At 50.4% G+C, this 24348-nt stretch overlaps 1 protein-coding gene across 1 annotated transcript in view; it reads left to right on the top strand.

Annotated features, from left to right (window-relative positions):
• The window catches only part of ARHGEF11 (Rho guanine nucleotide exchange factor 11), a 109245-nt gene that overhangs the window by 83102 nt on the left and 1795 nt on the right, over positions 1–24348 (top strand). The window contains exons 16-40 of the mRNA XM_069480386.1: positions 729–825; positions 1011–1133; positions 3614–3637; positions 4848–4992; positions 5303–5402; positions 6168–6197; positions 9958–10084; positions 12734–12913; positions 12999–13046; positions 13248–13435; positions 13749–13895; positions 14187–14266; positions 14420–14545; positions 15010–15127; positions 15902–16080; positions 16718–16793; positions 17104–17271; positions 18129–18219; positions 18934–19059; positions 19546–19607; positions 20616–20834; positions 21156–21515; positions 22613–22708; positions 23601–23848; positions 24110–24302. Of these exons, the coding sequence (XP_069336487.1) occupies positions 729–825; positions 1011–1133; positions 3614–3637; positions 4848–4992; positions 5303–5402; positions 6168–6197; positions 9958–10084; positions 12734–12913; positions 12999–13046; positions 13248–13435; positions 13749–13895; positions 14187–14266; positions 14420–14545; positions 15010–15127; positions 15902–16080; positions 16718–16793; positions 17104–17271; positions 18129–18219; positions 18934–19059; positions 19546–19607; positions 20616–20834; positions 21156–21515; positions 22613–22708; positions 23601–23848; positions 24110–24302 (3351 nt within the window). The remainder of the gene's footprint in view (positions 1–728; positions 826–1010; positions 1134–3613; positions 3638–4847; positions 4993–5302; positions 5403–6167; positions 6198–9957; positions 10085–12733; positions 12914–12998; positions 13047–13247; positions 13436–13748; positions 13896–14186; positions 14267–14419; positions 14546–15009; positions 15128–15901; positions 16081–16717; positions 16794–17103; positions 17272–18128; positions 18220–18933; positions 19060–19545; positions 19608–20615; positions 20835–21155; positions 21516–22612; positions 22709–23600; positions 23849–24109; positions 24303–24348) is intronic.

Here is a 24348-nt window from a genome sequence, read left to right on the forward strand (position 1 = left end):
GACCCAGTGGACTAGATGATTGCCTAGCTCCCTTTTAATTCTAATCACAAGTAGAAGAATTAAGGGGAGGCAGTCTAAGGTGGATATCAACCTGAGAGTCTAATCACATGCAGCTTTTTAGAGGATAGTAGTTGGAAAGAGACAATTTATGGACACGTATGACAAGGAGGAGAGCTGACAGGCACAGGCGATAGGGTGAGCAGAGCTTGTTCAAAAGCAAAGCGAGAACCAGCTACCCTCAGGGACTTGGCCTAGCCTGGGTGGAGCTAGATGCAGGGACAGGAGAGACATCTTTTGATTTCTACTGGAGAGTTTGGGTTTCATGGAATGTGAAGTGCTTGCGTTTTTTAGCCTTGTGAGCTGGCTCTGGGGCTTAAAGAGGAAGGAATGAGCCTCTCAGAGGTCTGTACTTCGATGTCATAGGACAGCACTTGGACATATCCGCTGTGAGGGGCTTTAATATATCTTCTCTTAATGGAGCATAGAACATCCAGAAGATGTTTTTGTCCTTGCCTTGGGCCTTGAACATCAGGATTCCAGTCCTGAATTCAGGAATGACAGGGGAGGTCCAGGCCTCTATTTCCTTTAGGGTAACGGAGCAGAAAGCCAGCCTCTCCTCCCAGTGTCATGGGAACTGAAATGCTCAGCAGAAGTGACTGCCACCCTCCCATCCCCACCCCTGCTGCCAACGACCCATCCATTCTGCTTTCTCTGGGCTTCTGCTACAGACTCGCGCCTGCGGAACAGTGAGGACGCCCGCAGCGTTCTCTGTGAAGCTCAGGAGGCAGCTATGCCCGAGATCCGGGAGCAGATTCACGACTACAGGTTGCCCAGCTCCCTGCCTTCCTAGTCTCTGCTTGCACCTCTGCCCCTTGGCCCTTTCTCGTTCCCTCTGTGAGTGTGTGTACCTCTTGTTATGTGTGTGTGTTTGCCTATTTCTGGGTTTCCACCTGTTGAGTGTTTGTGTGTACATTTATTAATATTTCTCTCTCTGTGCTTCTGTTGCTTAGAACGAAGCGCACCCTGGGACTGGGCAGCCTGTATGGTGAGAATGACTTGCTGGACCTGGATGGGGACCCTCTCCGAGAGCGACAAGTGGCCGAGAAGCAGCTGGCTGCCCTTGGGGATATTTTGTGAGTCTTCAGTTCTGCTCCCGAGCTCTGAACATGCTGAACAGCTTGACATATTTTGTGGGTCTGTTTTCCAGGCTTTCCCCCCTTCCACTTCTTGCCTGATTCTCCTTCCCCTGAAAGATGGGGAGAGTTGTGCCCTCCGCTGCGTCTCTCAGGCTGAGAGCTGCCAGTGCTCAAGGGAGCTGCGGAGCCGGGAGCTCCTGACAGTCATTTGGTAGTTGAGACAGACCCTGGGCTCTAGGATCCTGTGAGCTTTCTGCTCCCCCCTTCTAGCCCACTTCCTGACCTTCCTGCCTCAGCCCCTATCTGAGGCTAAGAGTGAGACCAGTGCTGTGAGTGTCCAGTGGATAAAGTTTCTTCAGGAGGCAGCTAGAACTGGCTCGAGAGAAATTGAACTGTCTTTTACTAATCATATCAGAAAACTAAACTAGCCCAGCTTATGAAGGAGCTCCTGGCATAGAAGCTGTGTAATGCTTTTCTAGTCCCATTTTCTAAGGCATCACAGGCACCTGGGATGCAAGTCCCAACCTCACAGACTTTGTGGGGACATTTCCAGGCTTAGTAGCAGTTTTTCACCCAGTACTGCTTCTCGCGAGTAGTTATATGACCTTGGTAAAGCCATTTCTTACAAGAATTGGACTAGATGATCTTGGTAGTCTCTGTTAACACTGATAGTTCAACTTGGCAAATATTTATGGCCTTCCTAGTGAGTGTCAAACGCTGTTCTGCATCAAATACTCTTGGGGCTCATTAGTAAACAAAGTAACTCTTCCCCTTGTGGAGCTTACATCATAGTGGGAGGAGACAGCAGTATATAATAAATGAGTAAATTATGTAGTAGATTAGAAGTTATGAGTGCTGGGGGAGAAAATAGAGCAGGATGAGGAGGCTCAGGAGCACCAGAGCCAGTGCGTTGCAATTTTAAATAGAGTGGTCTGGGCAAGCCACATGGAAAAAGTAACATTTGAGCAATTGAAGAAAGTAGGAGAGTTATCCTTGAAGACATCTAGGGGAAGAACATTCCAGGTAGAGTAAATAGCCAAGGCTAAGTAAGAACGTGCTTGACATATTTGAGGAACAGTGAGGAGACCCACATAGCAAGAGCAGAGTGAGAAAGTAAGTAATGAAGTCAGAGCGACAACAGGAAGGGCGGCCACGCAGGGCCTATAAGGGCTGTGGTCTTTTGCTCTCAGTGAGCTGGGGAGCCTTTGGAGCTGCGGAGACTAGATTGTGGGTGGAGGGGGTGGGAGAGCAAGGGAGGTTCCAAACAGGGAGGTCAGTTGGAGGCTGTGTGGGAGTCCACGCAGATGATGGGGGCTTAGACTAGAGCAGTAGCAGAGGAAGTGGTGAAGAGGGGTCAGTTCTAGTTATATTTTGACTGTAGAGCCAACAGGTAGAGAGCCTAAAAATTTGAGTGTAGGGTACAAGGAAGTCTCCTCTAGGGTTTTTTTTTTTCTAACCTAAGCTACTAAAAGGATGAAGATGCCATCAATCAAGATAGGGCTGATTGCATGGGGAGCAGTTCTGTGGTGGGAAGTCAAGGGGTCAGTTTTGGACATGTTGAATTTGAGTTCCCTTTTAGACATCAGACTGGAGATGTAGCAGGCAGCTGCATATACGAATCTAGCATTTGACAAGAGATCTGGGCTAGAGATGAGACTAGATGAGATCGTACAGGAAGTGCGTATGCTTGGAAAACTTAACCCTCTGACCTTTAGCCAAGCCCAGTGTCTTTCTGGGCCTTAGTTTCCCTAGCAGTCAGATGGCATTAACCACCCCAACCACTCCAGGGTTGGAGACAGGACCCACCTGAATCTATTTTGAGATCGTAGGTACCAAAAGTATATGAGATTATTATTGACAGCACAAGCATCCCACTTACAGTGGTTTTTATTTAAAGCAGTGAAGTTTTGGTCTCATAAAATGGGGATATAATACTTTCTCATGAGTTATTTTGAGAATTAGATGGGCTAATAGGTGTCAATAGCTTAGAATAATGCCTGGCCTATAGAAAACACTCAAATATTAGTTGTTACCATTTACCTCTTATAAGTAGGTTTCTTTGGATTTGACCTCAAGGTATCTTTGCTTCCTCACCTCTTTCCTCAGTGTCAGCCCTTCTAATTAATTCACTCCTGGGTGGATATGAAAGGGAGCCTCCTCCATAATAACTTCAGACACTGAAACAGATGGCAAGCACATTCCCCTTCCTTTTAGCTAGGAGGACATCATCATCATCATCATCATCACTCTGCTAATTGAGTCCCTCAAGGGAGTAAGAACTCTCACCTCCTGGGCCCCAAGCTGGCTCCAGAACTGTGACCAAGAGTCTTAAGTCTGACGTTTTATCATACTCCTGCCCTTCTCCCCCACCAGCCCTCCCTTCCTCTAAGAAAGAATTTACCCTCCTCCCAGCCTCTGCCCAGGCGATGAGCCTCTGTCTTTGCAGTCTGAGTCATCTGTTTTTTCTTTTGTTCCAGGTCCAAGTACGAGGAAGACAGAAGGTGAGTGAGTCCATGGTATGGTTCATTTGCAGCTTTCAAGGTGGGAAGGAGTGGGGTTGAGCTACAGTGCCAATCAAGGGAAGTCCCTAGCATTGTAGGACCATGTGGGGCCATGGTTCATACAAGTTTAGTTCCCAGGGGTCTGTGTAACCATAACACATAGGGCTCATGAGGTCCAGGCCCACGGTGCTCGGGGATCACTGCCTGGGGATGCGGGTCTGCCCCTCAGTGGGAAAATACCAAGCTGCCATTGCTCCTAACATTCCCATACCTGGCTTCCTTTTCTTTACCCAAATGAGCCCTCTGTCTCCCTTCCCATTTCTTTCCCTTAAACCACTTAAAGTAATAACCATGATAGTAAAATCAGCCTGTGTTAGTTGGCGCCTACAGAGGGGAACTGGGGTGCAGCACAGCTCCTCTCTTGGCAAATATTATGATTTTTTTTTTTTTTTTTTGCAGCCTATGTACTTGTCTCATTGTTTCTCATCAGCCAAGGTTAAAATGAGTCTACATTCCCTGAGCACTCATGCTTAATAAGGGAGAGAAGATGTTTGGAAGTCTGTTTAAAAGGGGAATAAAGCCAGGACTGAAGCTTTGCTACATTGAATCCACAAAGTGGATAATCTGTCTATTGAATTGTGGGCCAAGCATATTTTTAAACACAGAGCTCTGGTCAATTTCATCTGTGGCAGTTAGAAGCTACTTGACAGCTCCTTTCCATCTCTTTTTCTCTTTGTACTTCGAGATGGGAGACTGGTGAAGGCAGTATACCTTGGCAGAGGTTGGCATTTGTCCCTTCCCCTTGTTATCCCACACCCACACGTATGCCTGAGAATATTAGCTATGGACCAGCCAGTCCTCCAGGTCTGTCCATGGCTTGACCATTCAGAGAATTGTTTGCTTATGTTTTAGGGAATCGGCATGTCTTTCCACTGAGCATCATCCACTCACTGGGAAGAGCTGTGCTTAGGGAAAGAAGATTTCTCCTGGGAGTCTTGCCAGCCAAGACTTTTAGCCAGCTTTTGCCTGCTGTCCCATATGATTATTCCAGACTTCCCTTTGAAAGGGGTAGTTTGACCCATAAGTGCCTCTTCCCCACTCTACTGGGTGATGGTGATGAGATTGTCTGGAGCAGAGTTTTAGCCCTTCCACGTGCTGCAGGAAAGCTAACTTGAGCTTTCTGATTCGTGACTCTGTTCGTCTCTTACAGTGCCCCCATGGACTTTGCCCTCAATACCTACATGAGCCATGCTGGGATCCATCTTCGAGACGCACGACTTTCCAACACAGCTGAAAAGGCCCAATCTGCTCCTGACAAGGACAAGTGGCTACCCTTTTTCCCTAAGACCAAGAAGGTGACAGAGCTACCCTAGAAAATATCTTCTCTTGGTGCAGTTCTCTGTGCTAAGGTAGACTAGGAAAGCCATTTTGCAGCTATCTAGCTACACCCATCCACCTTTGGATGTGGAATCAGTCAGAACACCCAGGCTAGAGCAGCTCTCTCTCCCTTCCTCCAAGCCCAGGCCAGACATGAACATGCTCACAAGCATGAGTCAACTTGCCAGTTATTTGCTTAGGGCCAGTCCTGGGGGCAGTGGCAGAGTTGATGAGCAGCCACATCTGGGTATTGGGACCTCCTCTAAACCCCAGTGTCTCCTGTCTCAGCAGAGCAGCAATTCCAAGAAAGAAAAGGATGCCTTGGAGGACAAGAAGCGAAACCCCATCCTCAAATACATTGGGAAGCCCAAAAGCTCTTCTCAGAGCAGTGAGTATTTGGGGAACAACAGCCATAGAAATTCCTTCGACAGGGACCTCAGCCCTTTCATGTACCGATATGTTGGCAGAATGCTTTCCTGCATTTCTGGGAGCCACAGGCCCAGACTCTGAGCCTGCAGGTTCCTCTCACTACTGCCGCTTTCCCCCCTTGCCAAACCGAGCGCAGGCTCGTTGAGGTACAAGTGAGTGTTTCAGAGCCAAGGAAGCTGTGACAGTCCCTGGATCTTAATCTAGGAACCCAGGACCAGTTGTAGCTACTGACCAGCCATGCGGAGGAACATTTCAACCTTGGCAAAGATTAGCCTGTGGACAGTAAATGGCCCCTTCACCTTCGCCTATGGGATTCATCCATACGCCTGCAGTCCTGTGTGTTGGGAGCAATTATAGGCCCTTGATGGGGGGGTTGAGTCACTATTAAGTAAAACTCGGCAGATGTGGGGCAGGTTTGGGACCCAGAGGTTTCCCTAATGCCATCAGTAAGCCAAAACTCAATTGATCCTATCACTGATCTCTTCCCAGCCATGTGTCGTTTGTCTGGAAGTTGTTGCTGGCCCCTCCCAGTCAGTATCTAAGTGCCCGCTTAGATCTGAAATTGGTGCATTGGAGGAGGGGGAAGGAAGGGACTCTTCTAGATCAGCCTTGATTTTTGCTACTACCTTTTCATTTCTGGCTTGATGTAATTTTTATTTTGACTCTTGAAACATTAATTTGACTTTTCATGGTTTACTTTTGTTTTTGTTTGTTTTTCTTTTAGCATTTCATATTCCCTTGTCCCCTGTGGAAGGTAAAAGGACCATTTTCTTTGGGTTTGTCTTTGCATTAGCACTGAGTTTCCATCTCTCAGATCTTGTCTTCTCTTTTCCTTCTTCATATTCTCCTATCCTGTTGCTCTTTCCTTCCTTTCTTCTCTCCATTTCTCTTATATGTTCCTCCTTGTTGCTAAAGCTGCTCTGTGACACAAACCCCTGGGGGGTGACTACCATCCTTACGTTAAGTATGAGATCTTGCCAGCCTGACCCAGGGTTCTCTTGGGGCAGGGACACTCCTCCCACAGGTAGAACTCTTTCTGGGTTCTGGCAAAAGTCAGCCTTCTAGTTCTCTGGCAATTTTTCCACAGCTTGAGGCCTTTCTCTGTAATTTGGTCACATCTCCATGGATGAGATTCCAAAATTCAGGGTTCTGTATAACTGAAGGAAGCCCTCACAAATTGAATTATCCTCCAGAAACACAAACACCTCAGATTTTTATTTTGAATTGAAATAATAAAAATCTTCATCTTTGAAGGTTTGTTTTTAGTAAATCATGATCTCTGAACAGTTTTTCTTTTGAGTATTTTTGTCTGTATCATCTACTTTGCCTAAGCCCTTCAGTGTAGCGCCTCTATCTCTTTTGACTCTTAACTGCCAGCACTGTATAACCACAGCAGCAAAAAAAGAGTGACCCTAAGTGTATATTAGAGGACCTAATACCTTTCAGAATTTAGGTATTAAAAAAATAAATAAGACACACATTAACCTACAAGAAGCCTAGAACCTAGGTTGAATGTCACAGAATTGGACAAGTTCATTTCCCATCAATGAGGTCCATATACATAAAATTAAGTGATTGATATTTTCTAGGTTCTACAATAAATAAATAGATTTCAGTGGGAATTATTCTGTTTCAAGAATTCATGTTATGTAAAAGTGGCAATTAAAAATACTGTCTTCAGCCAGGCATGATGGCATGCACCTGTAGTCCCAGCTACATGGGAGGCTGAGGCAGGAGGATTGCTTCAGGCCAGGAGTTTGAGGTTGCAGTGCACTATGATTCCACCTGTGAATAGCCACTGCACTCTAACCTGGGCAACGTAGTGAGATCCCCATCTCCCCCAAAAAATTATCTTCAAAATTATTTTAAAAGTTATTGAACTCGTGGACTTCTTTTTAAAAATTATTGAAAAAAATGTTTATAGAACAATGAAAAAAAAGAATCACCTTGAAATGAAGCCCTTAGTTCTTAACACATGCTTCTCATCTGCCCTGCCAAGAACGGTATGAGGCAACAGCAGGCATTAAGAAACTTGAGAGTGGACAAAAACGCCCAAGGTGGGGAGAGAAGGTTGCTGACTTGGAGTCAGATTTTTCCATTGTGATTTCATGATTTGGTTTGGGGTTCTAAAATCCCTAGGACATCAGACAGATCAGTATCCATACCTAAAGGTGAAACACCCACCAAAGCTAAAAAGCCTCAATATTGAGAGTTTTTGCCATTTAGAACATCAGCTATTACCCCTGTTGATCAGTCTACAGATTGTTAGTAACATATAATTTACCTTTATTTAGTCCTATTATCATTCAGAGACTAGAGGAAGAAAAGCAAGAGCTACTAACAAAACCTTATCTTTTTAAAAATGTGTCCCATCCTACCTGTTTTTCCCCTGTTACTCTGGGGAATAACTCATTTGGCTACACCAGATTTCAGGACTATACCTGTTTCTTGCCGCAGCTAGGATGTAAACTATATCCAGAACACAATTGGGCTTTTTTTTTTTTTTTTTTTGGTAGAAACAGGCCCAGGCCGGAGTGCAATGGACTGATCATAGCTCACTGTAACCTCAAGCTCCTGTGCTCAAGTGATCCTTCTGCTCAGCCTCCTGAGAAGCTAGGACTACAGGCGCACACCACCACACCCAGCTAATTTTTTTTTATTGTTTTTTTGTAGAGACTAGTCTTGCTATGTTGCCCAGGCTGGTCTTTTTTTTTTTTTTTTTTTTGAGACAGAGTCTCACTTTGTTGCCCAGGCTAGAGTGAGTGCCGTGGCGTCTGCCTAGCTCACAGCAACCTCAAACTCCTGAGCTCAAGGGATCCTCCTGTCTCAGCCTCCCGAGTGGTTGACTACAGGCATGCACCACCATGCCCAGCTAATTTTTTCTATATATATATTTTTAGCTGTCCATATAATTTCTTTCTATTTTTAGTAGAGATGGGGTCTCGCTCTTGCTCAGGCTGGTCTCGAACTCCTGAGCTCAAACGATCCGCCCACCTCGGCCTCCCAGAGTGCTAGGATTATAGGCGTGAGCCACCGCGCCCGGCCCCAGGCTGGTCTTGAACTCCTGGCCTCAAGTGTTCCTCCCACCTCAGCCTCCCAGAGTTTTGGGATTACACGCACAAGCAACCATGCCCAACCACAACTGGGCATTTTCAAAGTGGCCCATGGGAGAGGGAATAATAGTGAACTCAGTCCAGTGGCTTTCAGTTCTAGGATATTCCCGGTCTCCCACATCATCGCCGGCCAACACGGCTCAGGACTGCAGCTGCACAGCTGACCCTGAAATCTGCAGTGGCACCAAGGCCCAGATGCACATTCAGTTTAGGGCAGGCAGATCTGGTCCTAATCTCCAAAATGGGAGTGATGGTAACAGCCCCTACTCCTAAAACATACACACAGCCACTTATGCAGTTTTAGAAAAATATTACCTAGCCACCTGCCTAATGTGAAGTTACAGACTTTGAAGAGAGCAGCTAACTGTTTTTCTGTTCTTTCTGGCTTAGAAATTTTCTTACAAAAGTCAGATTTTGAGACAGGAAGATTTGTAAGCTTGTGTACATAGATATCAGAATCTCTGAAGTCATGGGCAAAACTCTGTTAGTATGGTTAGGATCAGGGCCCACACCCCAGGGTATTTATATTGCTTCCCTGGTTCTACTTACCCTTCCCACTGGTCTCAGGCAAGGCAGCATTTCTAGCCCCACCCCTGTTCTAATATTGCTGGGCTCAGAGCTGAGCTAGTTGACTTAAAGGTGAGCTCCTTATCTTTCTTCTCTCCTGCTGAGAGCCACAGTGCCCTGGATCTGAGTTCTCGTGTCCAGGGTTTCTAAGTGGCATCAGCTGTGCCTTTTTACTCTCCCACCTGTCCTCTCTATTTTTTTTGAATGAGGATAGTTTTGTCTTAGCTTTGAAAAAGGGCTGGAATTTAAATGTCAGAGAGTGATGTCTCTTCTGTTCTGCCTAGATCACATCTCATGGTACTAAAGGGTCTGATTCCGAAATGATGGAGGCTGTAAAGATGAAGTTCCAGAAAGAACATGGAGGAGAGTCAGGGAAAAACAGAAATAATGAGCTCTAAAAGTACTATAAATTTGAGAAATGCCTGGTATAATATGGCAACATGGCCAAATTACATGTAGATGAAATTTTGGTATTCCTGGCTATTTTTTTTAACCTGTATGTGACTCTTAGGAAAAACCTTATCATGGTTTTCAAACACAAGTGTCATTGTAATAAAGAACATGAGAGCCAAAAGAAAGCTCCATAGAAGATGTACTTCCAAACCCTCTCGTTTCACACATGAGGAAAGAGTAGACCCAAAAAGTAGAATGACTGCCCAGAACCACCCAGCATATTCATGGAAGAGCCAGGACTAGAAGTATGTCTCTTGATTCTGGGTCCTATGCTGTTCTTATCCATGCTTGCTCATTACTCTGTCTTCTGGGATAGAGGGGAGTAAGGGTCTCATCCCCGAACAGAAAGTGTAGTATCCTTCACTTTCTTTTTGCTTCCAGTCAAACCAGGCAACGTGAGGAACATCATTCAGCACTTCGAGAACAGCCAGCAGTATGATGCCCCAGAACCTGGGACACAGCGACTCTCAACAGGAAGCTTCCCTGAGGACCTGCTGGACAGTGACAGGTAGCAGTGGCTGGATGGGGCTTGCCAGCTGCCTGAGGAGGGGAACGTGGGAGAGTTTGGCACTGGGGTTTAATTCCAGCTACTTCACCCTTCTCCACTAGACTACAGGGCTCCCACTATAGAACTTCCTCCCCTGCCCCGACATCTTCAGATGACACACTAAGTACTGATAATCAGACCAGTGGAGGAGCAAGCCGATCCCCTGACTTTCCAGCCCAGGAAGCACTTGCTTTTAGAATCTGCTTTGGAATCATCCCCTGAATACTCAGTAGCCTCTATCCCAAGATTGAGCTAGATTATATTATAAAGCAGCTAATCAGGAAACCCTAAATAAGGAGCAAAGGGAACTGCTGGGGAAAAACAAAGAGTGAGACAGGCAAAAGAAAGTCTGTGTGTGAAGAAGAGCGCTAGAGATGAGCTTCTGCTGGTACTTTAAAGACAAGTGATGTAGCAGGGGTCCACCTCAGCAAAGAGATACAAAGTTGATTGATTCAAAATGAGCTGCTCTTCCCTTTTCAAGAAGAAAAAAGGGAATTGAGACTATGGTATCTCTCATATTCTCCATCTTTGATCATGTTCTAATCAGAATCCTTATCTGGTATTAAAATATATTTTCAGACTTGATTGTTCTTGACTATAGCATGATAGTAGTCAAGTCATGTCTAAAATCGTATATCCTACACTTAAAGTCAAGATCGCCTATGGTCAGAAATACCCATGCAAGTCCCTCAGGGTTAGTAATGTGGTCTCGTGTATGGGAAACACTCAAGCCTGAGAGCCTGGGCTGGCAGAAAGGCAGGTGAATATGTAGCATTCTGAACATTCAGGCTATTTTGTCTTTGGAATAACTAATTATGAAACTATAAATTGAACCTTCCTGCTTGAATGCAAGGTTACTCCTTTATGTTAAGCCTTTCTAATAAGCTTAATACATTACTAAAGATAATTGTGAGAATTGACAAAGATTTAGGGAAGATAAAAGTTAAATATTTACTGAGGGGAAAGATTAAGTTCTAACTTTAGTAAATTAAGTACACAAATTCTATGATTGCTGTAGTAGACATGATCTTATAGATATATCAGATATTTTAAGATTATAAGACATTATCAGCATTTTGAGAAAATATTTGAGACAATTTTTATAAACTTGCATTCTTAGCACTGCCAGGTACATTTGCCCTAAGACATTCACTAGGATCCTAAAGATACTCTAAGCAGAAGCCTTTGGATTGGATGAGTGTATACTCATTGGCAATCTTGGGAGAAGTAGTATTAGCAGCATGGTGGGTCAGAGATTGTTGTCATAGGTGCTCAACGGGCATAAGATGCCCCCAGTTCTAGAGGGCAGTACCCTAGGAATTTTTGGCCAGAGATCAATTATATGCCTTACTTCTTGGTGGGAGGATTACTCACTTCTGGGTACTTGAAGGAAGGTCCTTAGCTCTGCAGCCGAGTAACTCCACTGGATGAAATTTGTCATGGTGCTAACACGACCCATTGAGGGCACTGGTGAAAAGTGTTTTGAATTAGTCTAGTTGGAATGCTTTGACAGATTTCTGGGGGTGAGTTCAGTAGGGGATCAATTGGCAGTATGCTTTCTAACCCTGCAGACAAACCCTCAGGACCGCAGGAAGTGAGCTCCATTTTGGATCATCTGGCAGTTTGGAGACATGATGAATGGAGACCAAGACATTTGGCTCCCTCAGTGCAGCAGCCTGCTGTGTTATTAAGAGCTCTCCAGACATTTCCAGGCCTCCTGTGGTCCTAGAAGCAGAGCAGGATGTAGATTAGCAATAATGTCTGCAAAGAACCAGCCCAGCAGGGCCACGGCAGGGGGCAGCTGGGGGTCAGAGATGCCAGCTGTCTCAGGCTGATGCACTGCAGGACACAGAGCAACACCCAGTCATCAGCATCTCACTGAGCCCTGGAGCATGTCAGGCAGAGCACGTCAGGCCTAGGAGCCGGTCCTGCCTGTCAGCAAGCAGGCCCCTTTAAGCAGACTCCCAAGGCTGTCTTCTTACAAGAGAGGAAATGGAAGTTTAGGAAAGATGCTATTAAGATAGGAATGGAAGAAATCTGCATCACACTGGAGAGGCTGGAATCCAACAGCAGATAGAATTTTCTGACAGGCAGTATGGAGATCCTAGAATGAGCATGTGAGAATAGTGACTGCACTTTCCCTCTAAGAGATCCGCCTCAAGCAGAGTCAGAGGTGGGAGCTGACTGGTCCCAAAGCAGAGGCAAGATGACTGGCCACTGGATTCCCCCAGGGGCGAGGAGGTGGTACCTTATAGTCCATGGTGGAGGACTATGATGTCCACAGCTTTCCTGACAGGAACATGGTGTCTCAGGCCTCTGGACATACCACAAGTCTATGTTAGCCTCGGATTTCATCTTCCTGTTAGGATCCCTTCCTAATAGGTCAAGAGGAAGATGACTCTATCCATCCATCAAGCTAGGCTGGGGACAGGGAGGAGTTTATAGAGCAGTAAAAATAGATTGTCATCGAGAAGCTTCTGTCATCCAGGGGCTTTGGCCGGGTGGGGCTGGGGTGGAAGACCTGCAACACTGAGGTACCCTCGAGGTAGAGCAGCAGGTGAAAGCAGGCCAGGATGTAAGGTCTCAGAGTCTCTGTCCCTTTCCCCTCAGTTCACGCTCAGAGATTCGCCTGGGCCGCTCTGAGAGCCTCAAGGGCCGGGAAGAGATGAAACGGTCTCGAAAGGCGGAGAACGTGCCCCGCTCCCGCAGTGACGTTGACATGGACGCTGCTGCTGAGGCCACTCGCCTCCACCAGTCAGCCTCGTCCTCTGCCTCTAGCCTCTCCACCAGGTGGGCAGGGCTCAGGCTCCACCCATTGATGTCTTGAAGCAGGGGCAGGGATAAAGGGTTGCTCAGAGTTACATTCTCTCCACAGGTCTCTTGAGAACCCAACCCCTCCCTTCACCCCCAAAATGGGCCGCAGGTGAGTGATGGGCACGGTGGAGCCTCTGTTCGGTGTCTCTGTTGTCCCGTCTGTGCTAGGCTAGACATGCTTCTCCTCTTCATGGCCTACTAGTTTACCGTGTACGTACACGGGACAAGCAGGTTGGGCCAGAGAGGGCGGGACAAACTTGTGTGTGACTTCTTCCTCCTGAGTAAAGCTGAGCTGCCCTTTCTCCCCCAGGAGCATTGAGTCCCCCAACTTGGGCTTCTGCACAGATGTTCTCCTTCCCCACCTCCTAGAGGATGATCTGGGCCAGCTGTCTGACCTGGAGCCAGAGCCAGATGCCCAAAACTGGCAACATACAGTGGGCAAGGATGTGGTGTCTGGGCTAACCCAGAGGGAGATTGACCGGCAGGAGGTCATCAACGGTGAGAATGTGCACTTCCCCCCATCACCAATCACACTGGGGTGGGAATAGGTCCAGAGCACCCAAGACACAAAGGATGGAAAAGAGGTACCATAGGGTGGGGGCCCTTGGGAAGGACCAGGTCCATGTGGCCTGCTGCTGTAAGGTCCACCTTTGTTCTGGCCCCTGGGTTGAGAGAAAAGTTGCTGTATGATCTGAAACCAGCACTCTTGTTCCTCCAGAAGTAGAGTGGTGTGGGGAGCAGGGTAGCGACTGTAGATACTTGCTGATCTGTTTTCTCCCTGTCTTTCTACCCTCCTCTTCACCCCGCTCAGAGCTGTTTGTGACCGAAGCTTCCCACCTGCGCACACTCCGGGTCCTAGACCTCATCTTCTACCAGCGAATGAAGAAGGAGAACCTGATGCCCCGGGAGGAGCTGGCCCGGCTTTTCCCTAACCTTCCTGAACTCATAGAGATTCACAGTAAGGAGCCTGTGCCCCTCCAAAACCCTCCTCTGCTAGCCCTAAGCTTCCTGTTCCAGTTTGGTCCACCTGTCAGGACCTCCCTGAGTAAATAACCCTCTCCAGTCCTCCTTGGTGAGAGAAAGATCGATGGGCAACACGAAACCAGCCCTCCTGTTCCCCCCAAAAGTAAAATGGTTTCCAGACCCTTCCCCACAGCACTGCTATCAAACATCCCTTTCTCTCAGTCACAAAGTGTTTGGCAATTGAGCTTAACCCCAGGCATTTCTGTTTCCTCTCTCCTTGCCCCAGATTCCTGGTGTGAAGCCATGAAGAAGCTCAGGGAGGAGGGCCCCATCATCAAAGAGATCAGTGACCTCATGCTGGCTCGGGTATGGCTCCAAATTTTTCCTGCTTGGCAAGGAGATTGGAGGAGGCGGGTCCCATTACCTAAGGCTGGGGAATTGGGCAGAGGAGGGGATAGGCAGAGGACTGGTCCCAGGCAGGGGTGTAACGCTAAGCTGGTGTCCATTCTGCCTTTTGAGTTTGATGGTCCCGCCCGAGAGGAACTCCAGCAAGTGGCTGCACAGTTCTGTTCCTATCAGTCAATAGCCCTAGAGCTGATCAAGACCAAGCAGCGCAAGGAGAGCCGATTCCAGCTCTTCATGCAGGTATGTCCTTGGCCATGCCTCAGCCTTCCTTCATCTCTATCAGGTTCACCAAGGACCCCCTGAACTTCTCCCCTCCTGGCCCCAGCCCAGCCACTCCCTCCACCCACCCACACCCTCCCCCATGCCAGCCCTTCAAAAGCACTGGCACACTCTTAGACAAAGAGGCTGCTGTTTGTTGAAAAGAACCCTGGATTAGCAGTCAGAGGCCTGGCTCACCCACCAGTGCCTGTGGGCACCGAGATAGATCTATTTCCTTGCCTTTAAAATGGCAGTGATACCTGCCCTTCTGTTTTGACCATATTCCCTACCTTGGGTTGTTGTCTCCTTGCTACCACCACCAGCCTTTCCCTAAATATTTAAGGAAGAAGCTGCCACCACCATTTCTGAGTGACTCATCTGGTGTTAGGGCCTATTTGGCATTTCCACACCCAGCTCCCAGCCACAGGTTAACATCTTCCTTCTAGGAGGCGGAGAGCCACCCTCAGTGCCGGAGGCTGCAGCTGAGAGACCTCATCATCTCTGAGATGCAGCGGCTCACCAAGTACCCGCTGCTGCTGGAGAACATCATCAAGCACACAGAGGGTAGGGCGTGCGGGCGCAGCGGGGAGCGGCGGGCCTCATGTCAGAGCCTCACTCTGGCTCTGCTTTGTGACCTTAGCAAGTCACTGGGCCTGTGGCCTTCGTCATCTTCATCTTTGCCATGTTATGGGGAGTCTCAGAGAAGAAAATGAGTATGAAATGTGCTTTGCAAAATATGAGGTGCTCAACAGTGAGAGGAGTAAGGGTCACCACAAGCCTCTGAAGGGCCTTTGTGCAAATCCAAGGAAAGCATCGAGTGGACACACAGGCTGGCACTTGGGGGCCTGGCTTCCTCTGTGTGATCAGACTCTCACACCAGGGGCCATGGCTGGATTTTAGCCCCCATTCCTGCCCCCTGCATTGCCCAAAGGATACAACCTATGTGCTAACATTAGAGGAAAAGGGGACCACCTGAACAGGGGGTCTAAACCCAGGTTGTCAGTGTACCTGGGATCCCAGGTATCTTTTACTACCCTGGAAGTTGGGACATTGGCAGCTTTCCAGAGGCATAGTCAGTCCCTGTCTCCTGCATCTGTAGAGCTGTTGTGGTCTAGGCTGCAATTCCCAAGAGCTGTCAGCATCTGCAGGGCAATATTCTAAAACCTGAGGATGCTCAGTAACTGTCAACCTTAACACTGAGGTCCTCCAGTTAGGCAGGGGTGGCTTACTTTGACCCATACCTGCTTGTTTGAGACAAGCCAGTTACTGTGGACAGAGGTAGGCAGTGGCTGGCTCTCATCCATCATCTAACCACCTCCTCTGGCCACTGTTTGGTAGGTGGCACCTCTGAGCATGAGAAGCTCTGCCGGGCCCGGGACCAGTGCCGGGAGATTCTCAAGTACGTGAATGAGGCAGTGAAGCAGACAGAGAACCGGCACCGTTTAGAGGGCTACCAGAAACGCCTGGATGCCACTGCCCTAGAGAGGGCCAGCAACCCCCTGGCAGCGGAGTTCAAGGTAGGAGGCAGAGACTGCAATAGGGTTAGCCCCTCACACACTTGCGTGCACACACACACGCGCGCGCGCACACACACACACACACACGCTCACGTACGGGAAGCCTTAGGGGGAGAACTCTGATTTAGGGCCTAGGGAGCCTTGGAGATAGGAGTCATGGATCTGTCTGTGATGAGGTGGCACCATGGGGCCCTGGAAGACACACACACCTCGTTATCATTGTCACCCGGCCCTAGATGGACAAGAGCAGATGGCCCCACCCAGTGAAGTCTAGATGTTAGAACTCAGCCCAAGAGAGCAGGGTGGGGTAGGACGGGAGGTAAGGTAGAGATCATCTGGGAGGGGACGAAGCTAGAGGGATTAACAGGAAAAGCGGAGTTTGGTCTTCTCAGAAGGTGGATAGCATGTGGTAGGGGTGAATGGGAGACCCTAGGCCAGAGCCAATGGTATGTAACCCAGCGTGGCACATGGCACATGACCTTATAGTGGCCTCTTTGCTTGTCTGTGTCCCCCACAAGAGCATAAGGGCAAGGGCTATTTCTTGTTCACCACCAATTCCCAGCACCTTAGAACAATGTCTGATGTACAGTAGGTTCTTGAACACTTGTTGAATGAATGAATGGTGTCTCCTTAACAGAGCCTGGATCTAACTACGAGAAAGATGATCCATGAGGGGCCCCTGACCTGGAGGATCAGCAAGGACAAGACCTTGGGTATGTGCCAGGGGCCTGGGAATGAGAAGGCACCCACGGTGGGTGGGCTTCCCCGGGCTCTTCCCACTCTGTTTCCTAAGCCCTGGAATCTCCTGTTCTAAAGGGGCAATAAGGTAGCCATGGAGGCACTTGGAACGTGACTGGATGCTAGCTTGGGACTGACTCCTTAAGTACAGAGGGAGGGAAGTAACCAGGGAGAGGAGTTGGGGTCACTGGACTCCCAGGGCTTCCTAGGCCTCTGGTCCCCCGTTGTGCCCATGAGGGATGAGTGGGCAACAGGGAACACCTGACCACAACCACACCGCTCCAGACCTCCATGTGCTGCTGCTGGAGGACCTCCTAGTGCTGCTGCAGAAACAGGATGAGAAGCTGCTGCTGAAGTGCCACAGCAAGAGCGCCGTGGGCTCCTCAGACAGCAAGCAGACCTTCAGCCCCGTGCTCAAGCTCAATGCTGTGCTCATCCGCTCCGTGGCCACAGGTACCCACAAGATGGTCCCAGCTGGCCTGGGCTCTGAGGCCCTGATCACTATTACTTGTGTCCAGCGAGCACTGAGTGATGTGGGGCCAGTCTAGGGCCTTACAGGACTTACCCGTCCACTTGTGTTGCCTTCCTCCTATTCTGACACAGGCTAAGCAGGAGGATATGGTCCAGGATGGGTAGGATGGGGCGGGGTGGGGACCAAGGTGAAGATAGACACCGGGGAGCAAGGGTGGTCAGCCCTCAAGGACAGTGCTGGTTTGCATGGGCTGTGGACACCCAGGATGGGCTCAGGGGTCTGAGCAGGAGTAGGAAGAATGGGATTGGGCAGCATGAGTAGGACAAGCCTTCCTCGAGAGTGACCTGGGCAGGGCTTGGATGCAGAAGATAGAAGCACCTTTGGCACAGAGCCGGGTCCCGTGGGCAGGCGTTTCAATGAGAAGCAGAGCGTGTGTGAGAAAGGGGTCTGGGCCAAGAGTCAGGCTCACTCTCTTCATCTAGGAGATGGGGGTCATGCCTACCCTACCTCTTGGGGTATCAAAAGGGATGATGGGTGTGAGAAAGTTTTACAAACTCAAAACACCATACACCTGTCAACCATCACTATTATTAGAGCAAGAGGGGAATGGAAGTGGGCGTGAAACATAACATTAGGGTTTCCCAGAATTGCCTCTGTCCCTTTTGTAAGAGGGTTCCCAGGGGTTCTGATGATCCAGATCTGTCTCACATTCTTGATCCGTGTGAAGGTCATCCCTGTGAGGGGTCAGGACTTGGAGTCCACACTCTGTTGCCCTGGCCTAGACTGCAGTCAGACCTGCCACCCCAATAGAGACCTCTGCCTTCCTTTCCTCACACAGATAAACGGGCCTTCTTCATTATCTGCACCTCCAAGTTGGGCCCACCTCAGATCTATGAGCTGGTTGCATTGACATCATCAGACAAGAACACGTGAGAATTGATTGAGGGATCGCCCGTAATGCCGTCCCCTTGGGACCAGGGTGGTGTGTATGAGGACAGTGGACAGTGAGGCCAGGGCTGGGCCCCAGAGCAGTCCCTGGACAGGGAGTTGGGAAGGGACGTGGGAGGTAGGACAGGCGTAGAGAATCTATGAGGGTCCCGCTGCGAGGAGAATGAGCTCCCAGCAGTCTCCCAGCTGCTGCCGCTGCTTCCTTCCTGCCTGCCTGCACTCCATTCCGCTTCAAGCATGTTAGAGCCATGCATCCTTCTCAGGCGTTTGCCTCCAGCCCCTCCACCCCACCCACGCTGTCCACCCACCCAGTGTTCCCTCACAGTGGCCACTGGAAGTGCCATGGCACCGTGGAAGGAAACAGGTTGAGTCATTTTCTCAACCTCAGGGTTTTCATCTGTAAAATGTGGATAATGCTACCTCTTATAGAGTTGTTTTGAGAGAGAAAACAGACTGCTTAGCACAGAGTATAACAGAGGGTTGATGTCTAGGATATGGTAGCTGCAAGTAATATAACCTCAAGGGAGCAGCCTGTGAGGACTGTGAGGGGAGGTGGGGACCTGCCAGGCAGAGAGTCCCTAGGGCAGGGCATGGAGAAGGGCCTGGAAGCCCAGGAGCAGTGGGGTCAGTAGGGCATGGTGTATGCCATGGTCTTATTCTCACCACCAGTCTTCTCTGTTTCTGCTGAGCAACAGATGGATGGAGCTCTTAGAAGAGGCCGTGCGGAATGCCACAAGGCACCCCGGAGCTGCCCCAACACCCATCCATCCCCTGCCCCCAGGCCGCCAGGAGCCAGCCCACCAGGGCCCCACACCCAGCAGGTGCAGTGCTTAGCCCTCCAGGCCCCCGTGCCATCTCCACTCGAAGCCACCTGTTTCCTGCTGCTTCTAACCTCTTTGCCCCGTGGGTGGATGGCCTCAGCTGGGAAATGCTAGCAGGGATGGACGGCTCCAAGTTCCCGCAGATGGAGGAACAGGCCCCCACATCTCAGCCTTCGGTCCCTGTCTGCTCTTCTCCCATAGCCTGCTCCCTGGCTGTTATGGAGACTGTGCCTGAAGTGGGATGGGGGTGGGGTGTAGTCCAGGGGACCAGAGAAGCTTGGCCAGCATCCACCCTCGTCTCCAGGTTGCCGGCCAGACCAGGCAGGAGATGAGGCCTGACATTTCCCTTCTTGGATCCTCTTTCCTTGCCCATTCTAACTTGGGATTCCAGGGTGGAATTTTGTGACGTCTCCACCTCTTGCCTAGCAGGAAACCAGAATGCCCACCCGGTGATTTTTCTCACCTTTCATTGGTTTCTACCCTCAGAGTAGGACTGGATGACTCAGAAGTGTTCCATAGTGGGCCAGAACCCGAGGAGCTGCCTGAAGGTAAGTCTCAACTGTCCGTGGGAGCAAACCCCAGCCATGTTTTTGTAGGCAACAGGTCAGGTGTAGGAGGGATGGGAGGGTCCATCAGGGCCCGGGGTATGAGATTCTGATAAAAAGAGTAGAGAAGAAACAGTATGGGATGAAGAAAGAGTCTAGAAGAGGAAGGAGAACAGAATACACAGACATAAGAGAATGTAAACTCACACTCTTGACTCATCCTCTCCAGTGACAGGTTTAGCAGTGGAGGAAGAGAGGAGCAGTCAGGTCGAGTCCAGGGGTCCCTGCGTGCTTCAGCCAGGGCTTACTTTCAGACAGTGAGACTGGGGGAACAGGAGGCATGGGGGCTGGGGGGCGCTCAAAGGGTTTAAGGTGCAGTTACCAGGATGGGATTGGTAGGGAGATTCTCAAACAGAATTCTCATTGAGAATTTGTATGTGAAATAACTTAGGGTCTTGGGTTTCGAGAGAAATCTTGGGCTCCCTGGCTGGATCCCTGTTCTGTTGCCTTCCTAACTCCCATGCCTCCTTCAAGTCTTTGTGCCAGTGCGCCCTTTGCAATACCTTCTGAACTCTTGGGCCCAAGCGATCCTCCCACCTCAACTTCTCATGTAGCTGGGACCACAGGCACACATCATCATGCCCCGCTTCACCCTGTTTAATACTGTAACCAACTCTCCTGATTGCCCCATACCCTGTTGTTTTTTCTTCTTTACTGTAGAACTTACAAACTACAAACTTCTAACAAACTACATAATTTACTTACTTATTTTATTATTTCTTTATGTGTCTCCACTAGAATTTAAGCTCCACACAGGCAGGGATCTTTGTTTTGTTTATAGATGTATACCAAGAACCTGGGAAAGTGCCCGGCCTTAGGAAGTGCTCAGTAAATATTCATAAAATGAATCAGTCGGTGTTCCCAGGCCCTTGTATCCAAAGCTAGGCATGAGATTCCCCCATACATGCCCTCCCCCTTTCCCTGCCTGACACTCTCCTCTCATCCAAACAGGCACTGGGCCCCAGCAGAGGGTGCAAGGGAAGCACTCGGCACTGCTAGAGGATCCTGAGCAGGAGGGCAGTGTAGAGGAAGAGGAGCCAGATGTCCTGCCTCGGCCCTCCGCATCCCTGGATGAAGAGAACAGGGGCACCCTGACAAGGGCTCCCATCCGCCTGGCCCTCCCAGGCCCTCTGTTCGTGGAGGGCCTGGCTGATTCTGCCCTGGAAGATGGTGAGTGCCCCAGGGCCCTGCCATCAGCTCCTGGTCCCGAGTTGCGTCGCCAGTCTGAACTGGCAGACACCTGCACCCTCCACCTCCTCAAAGGCTGTCCCTGGTGTGCTTGAGGAGAGATGAATGCAGAGAGACAAAGTCACTCCCCCACCCCCATACCCACCAGCTAGTTGGCCAGAGCCACCCTGTGCCTGAGGCAGGTTCACCACGAGGGGTGTGTGGGAGGGGAGCAGCGATGCTCCTGCCACCTCTGTGCGCTCTCGCCGCTGGCATTGTGTGCGGCCCTGTGTTGAGAAGCCGTCACCCTGTTTCCCTCTCCAGTGGAGAACCTGCGGCACCTGATCCTGTGGAGCCTGCTACCAGGTCACGCCATGGAAACACAGGCCACTGGGGAGCCAGAGGATGACCTCACACCTACACCTTCTGTCATCAGCATCACCTCTCATCCCTGGGACCCAGGCTCCCCGGGGCGAGCTCCCACTGGGGGTGAAGGGGACAATGCCCAGCTCCCAGGGCCAGAGTGGGGGCCAGAGCAGGAGGATGTGGCTCTCAGTTCTCTGGGACGCCTACCCCCAAGGACCAGAAATTCTGGGATCTGGGAGTCTTCCGAGCTGGATAGGAATCCAACTCAAGAGGCTTCAAGCACAGAGGCAGCAGGAAGTTACAAAGTTGTGAGAAAAGGTAAAATAAATTGGAGTGCCCACTGGGGAGACAAACACCCAGCTTTGCTAGGGTAGAGGCACATCTTCCAAACAGCCTCATCCTTCCGTATCTGTACCCTGGGCACTGTGTGAACAGACTTGGATTGGGTCCTGGGAGAAGGAGTCATATCGATACCATGCAAAAGGCTTTGGAGTCGGACAGCCAAGGTTCAAACCCCTGTCTCTGCCACTTCATATCTTTGTGACCTTAAACAAAATTCTGAATCATCTCTGAACTTCATTCTATAATGTATAAGGACGTTCCCTACTGCCTGGCACAAATCAACCACCAGTGCAAGTTTCGGTTAGTGTTCTTCACTGTCTCCCAGACCTAAGAAAAAGAGGTGCTTTTCTTAGGAGCCTCAGACCCAGAAAGACAAGGACAGGTGCTTGCAGCCCATCACTCCAGATGGCAGCACAGAGGGGAAAGGTAGCAGCTGGGACTGGAGAGGCTGGGAAGACACTTGGGGATTGAGGGGGTGTGGCAAGATGAACGGGGTGGTAGGGAGGGCACCCCACATCAGGGAATGCCATGAATGGCTTCCCTGGCTCACAGGGAGGCTCAGGACAGGTTTGTGTGGCCAGAGCAGTGAGTCCAAGGGAGGGAGATCCTGGCTCTGGCAAGGGTGAGCTGAGGGAGGGAGAAGGCTGTCTGAGGAGGGTGGCAGGAAAGGCAGAATGAATCCTGGAGCACTCAGGGCGGTGGGGGGCAGGGGGCGGGAATGTGACAGGGGCTTCCCATCCTCCCCTGGTGCTCCACTCTGCCTCCCCTTCCAGTAGCATTTTTCATTCCATCTGCCCAAGGGCTGCCCTCTCCTGGGTTTCTGGGAACTGACCTTCTTCCTTTCTCTCTCTCCCTCTCCCTTTCTCTCTTTCTCTCTCGGTGAATCGGTGGAAAGTTCTCCGCAGCTCCCTAGGATGTAATCATGTATGATCTTGTGTTCACTTTGTTCTTCCCTTTTTCTTTTTCTCCTCCCCCACCCCCACTTCTTTGTCCTTTTCGTTCCTCCTCTCGCTCCCTTCCCTTTCCTTGTCTTTCTTTCTCTGCTCTCCCTGGTGGTGGTGGTGTCGGTGCAGCTGAGGTGGCAGGCAGCAAGGTTGTCCCTGCACTACCAGAGAGTGGCCAGTCAGAGCCTGAGCCACCTGAAGTGGAAGGCGGAACAAAGGCTACGGGTAATAACCTTCTCATTGGAGCCAGAGACAAGCCAGGACTGGAGTGGGGCGTGTGGGGCAGAGCTGGGCCTTGGGAGTCAGACCCCCACCTGCAGCCACACCCACACCCACAGCTCCCCCAGCTGTCTGGCATGGGTGAGGACTAGGGTGTGGGCCTAAACACAGCGCAGACGACCCTGTGCAATCAGTCTAGCCTCCAGCTTTAAGAAACCACCTGTCAGGAGCTGTGCAGCTCTTTCTAGAGCAGCAGGGTCAAGCAGCCTGTGTTCAGTTGTGAGATGGGGTGGGGAAGCCAGGCCCGGTGCGCAGGGCCCTGTGTCCTTATCCTGCTGCCCTGAGCAGCCTCTCTCCCACCCCAGCTGCCACTCCAGTGTCACTGTGGAAGGAGGCTTACGTACTGCCCAGGTTCCTTGGGGGGTTGAGGTGCCTGTGGAATATTGTGGTGTAGATGGCAGTTGGGGTGGGGGTGGTATAGAAGTTCATCACCTGAGCTCGAGTTGAGGCAGGGAGAAAGGGGGCTACGCCTGCTTTTCCAGAAGGGCCTAAAACTAGTCCAGCATCTGTTTACCCTTCCCCTCAAGAAGTAGGAGCCACTCCTTGTTTCCCCAGATGAAACACTGTAGCCCTGCTACTTCTTCCTTCACCACCCCCACTCAGCATCTCCCTGGCGTGGGCCAGATTGAGCACAGTGCCACCTAGAAAGGCTCTCTGGAGCAGAGGGGCTTTAGGAGGCTGGTAGGCAGCGTGAGTGGGGCCAGCGTGCTCTGAGTTCCTCTACAGAGGGCTGCCTTGGTCCTGTTCTGCCAGGTGGCTGGGGGACACCAAGGGAGTGGGAGGATGACTTCGACTTCTTTGTTTGCCTCCTAATCTCTTTCTCTTGCCGTGGGGACAGGGAACTGCTTTTATGTCAGCATGCCAGCAGGACCCCTGGACTCAAGCACTGACCCTTCAGGGGCACCCATGAGCCCCTCTCAGCCTGACAGCCTCCCTGCCTGGCAGACAGAGCCTCGGCCCCAGCCACGGCGGGGCAGTGGAGATCAAAGACGCCCCAGCCGCTCTCCCCCCAGCCTGGTCCTCAGGGACGTGGGCATGATCTTCCGTACCATCGAGCAGCTCACTCTCAAGCTCAACAGGCTCAAGGTGAGGGAAACAGGGCTTGGATCCCTGGAGGCCTTCAGTCCATCAGCCCAAGACCATTCATTCCCTGTGAGTGAGGCGTGTGTCTTCAGGGGAGCCTTAGCTCCTGTCCTGGCCCAGGGCTCTTGCTGCAGCCCACTCAGCCACCCTGAAATCACAGCTCCATCCCCAGGGCCCAGCACAGATCAGAGCGTGTGACCCGTTCCCCCAGGGGCCTTAGGAATAGGAAGACTTGAGCAGACATTCCCCCTACAATTCTTCCAGGACATGGAGCTGGCCCACAGAGAGCTGCTCAAGTCCCTTGGGGGAGAGTCGTCAGGTGGCACCACGCCTGTAGGCAGTTTCCACATGGAGGCAGCTAGATGGCCGGACAACTCCCTCTCACCTCCAGCTAAGGAACCCCTGGCCTCTGACTCCGGGAACAGCCATGAACTGGGGCCTTGCCCTGAGGAGGATGGTGAGTGAAGCCGGTTCCCACTTTGTACTTGCCATGGGGAAGTCTA

Source organism: Eulemur rufifrons, chromosome 8 (genome assembly GCF_041146395.1).
Source record: "Eulemur rufifrons isolate Redbay chromosome 8, OSU_ERuf_1, whole genome shotgun sequence".
In the NCBI taxonomy this organism is placed as follows: domain Eukaryota; kingdom Metazoa; phylum Chordata; class Mammalia; order Primates; family Lemuridae; genus Eulemur; species Eulemur rufifrons.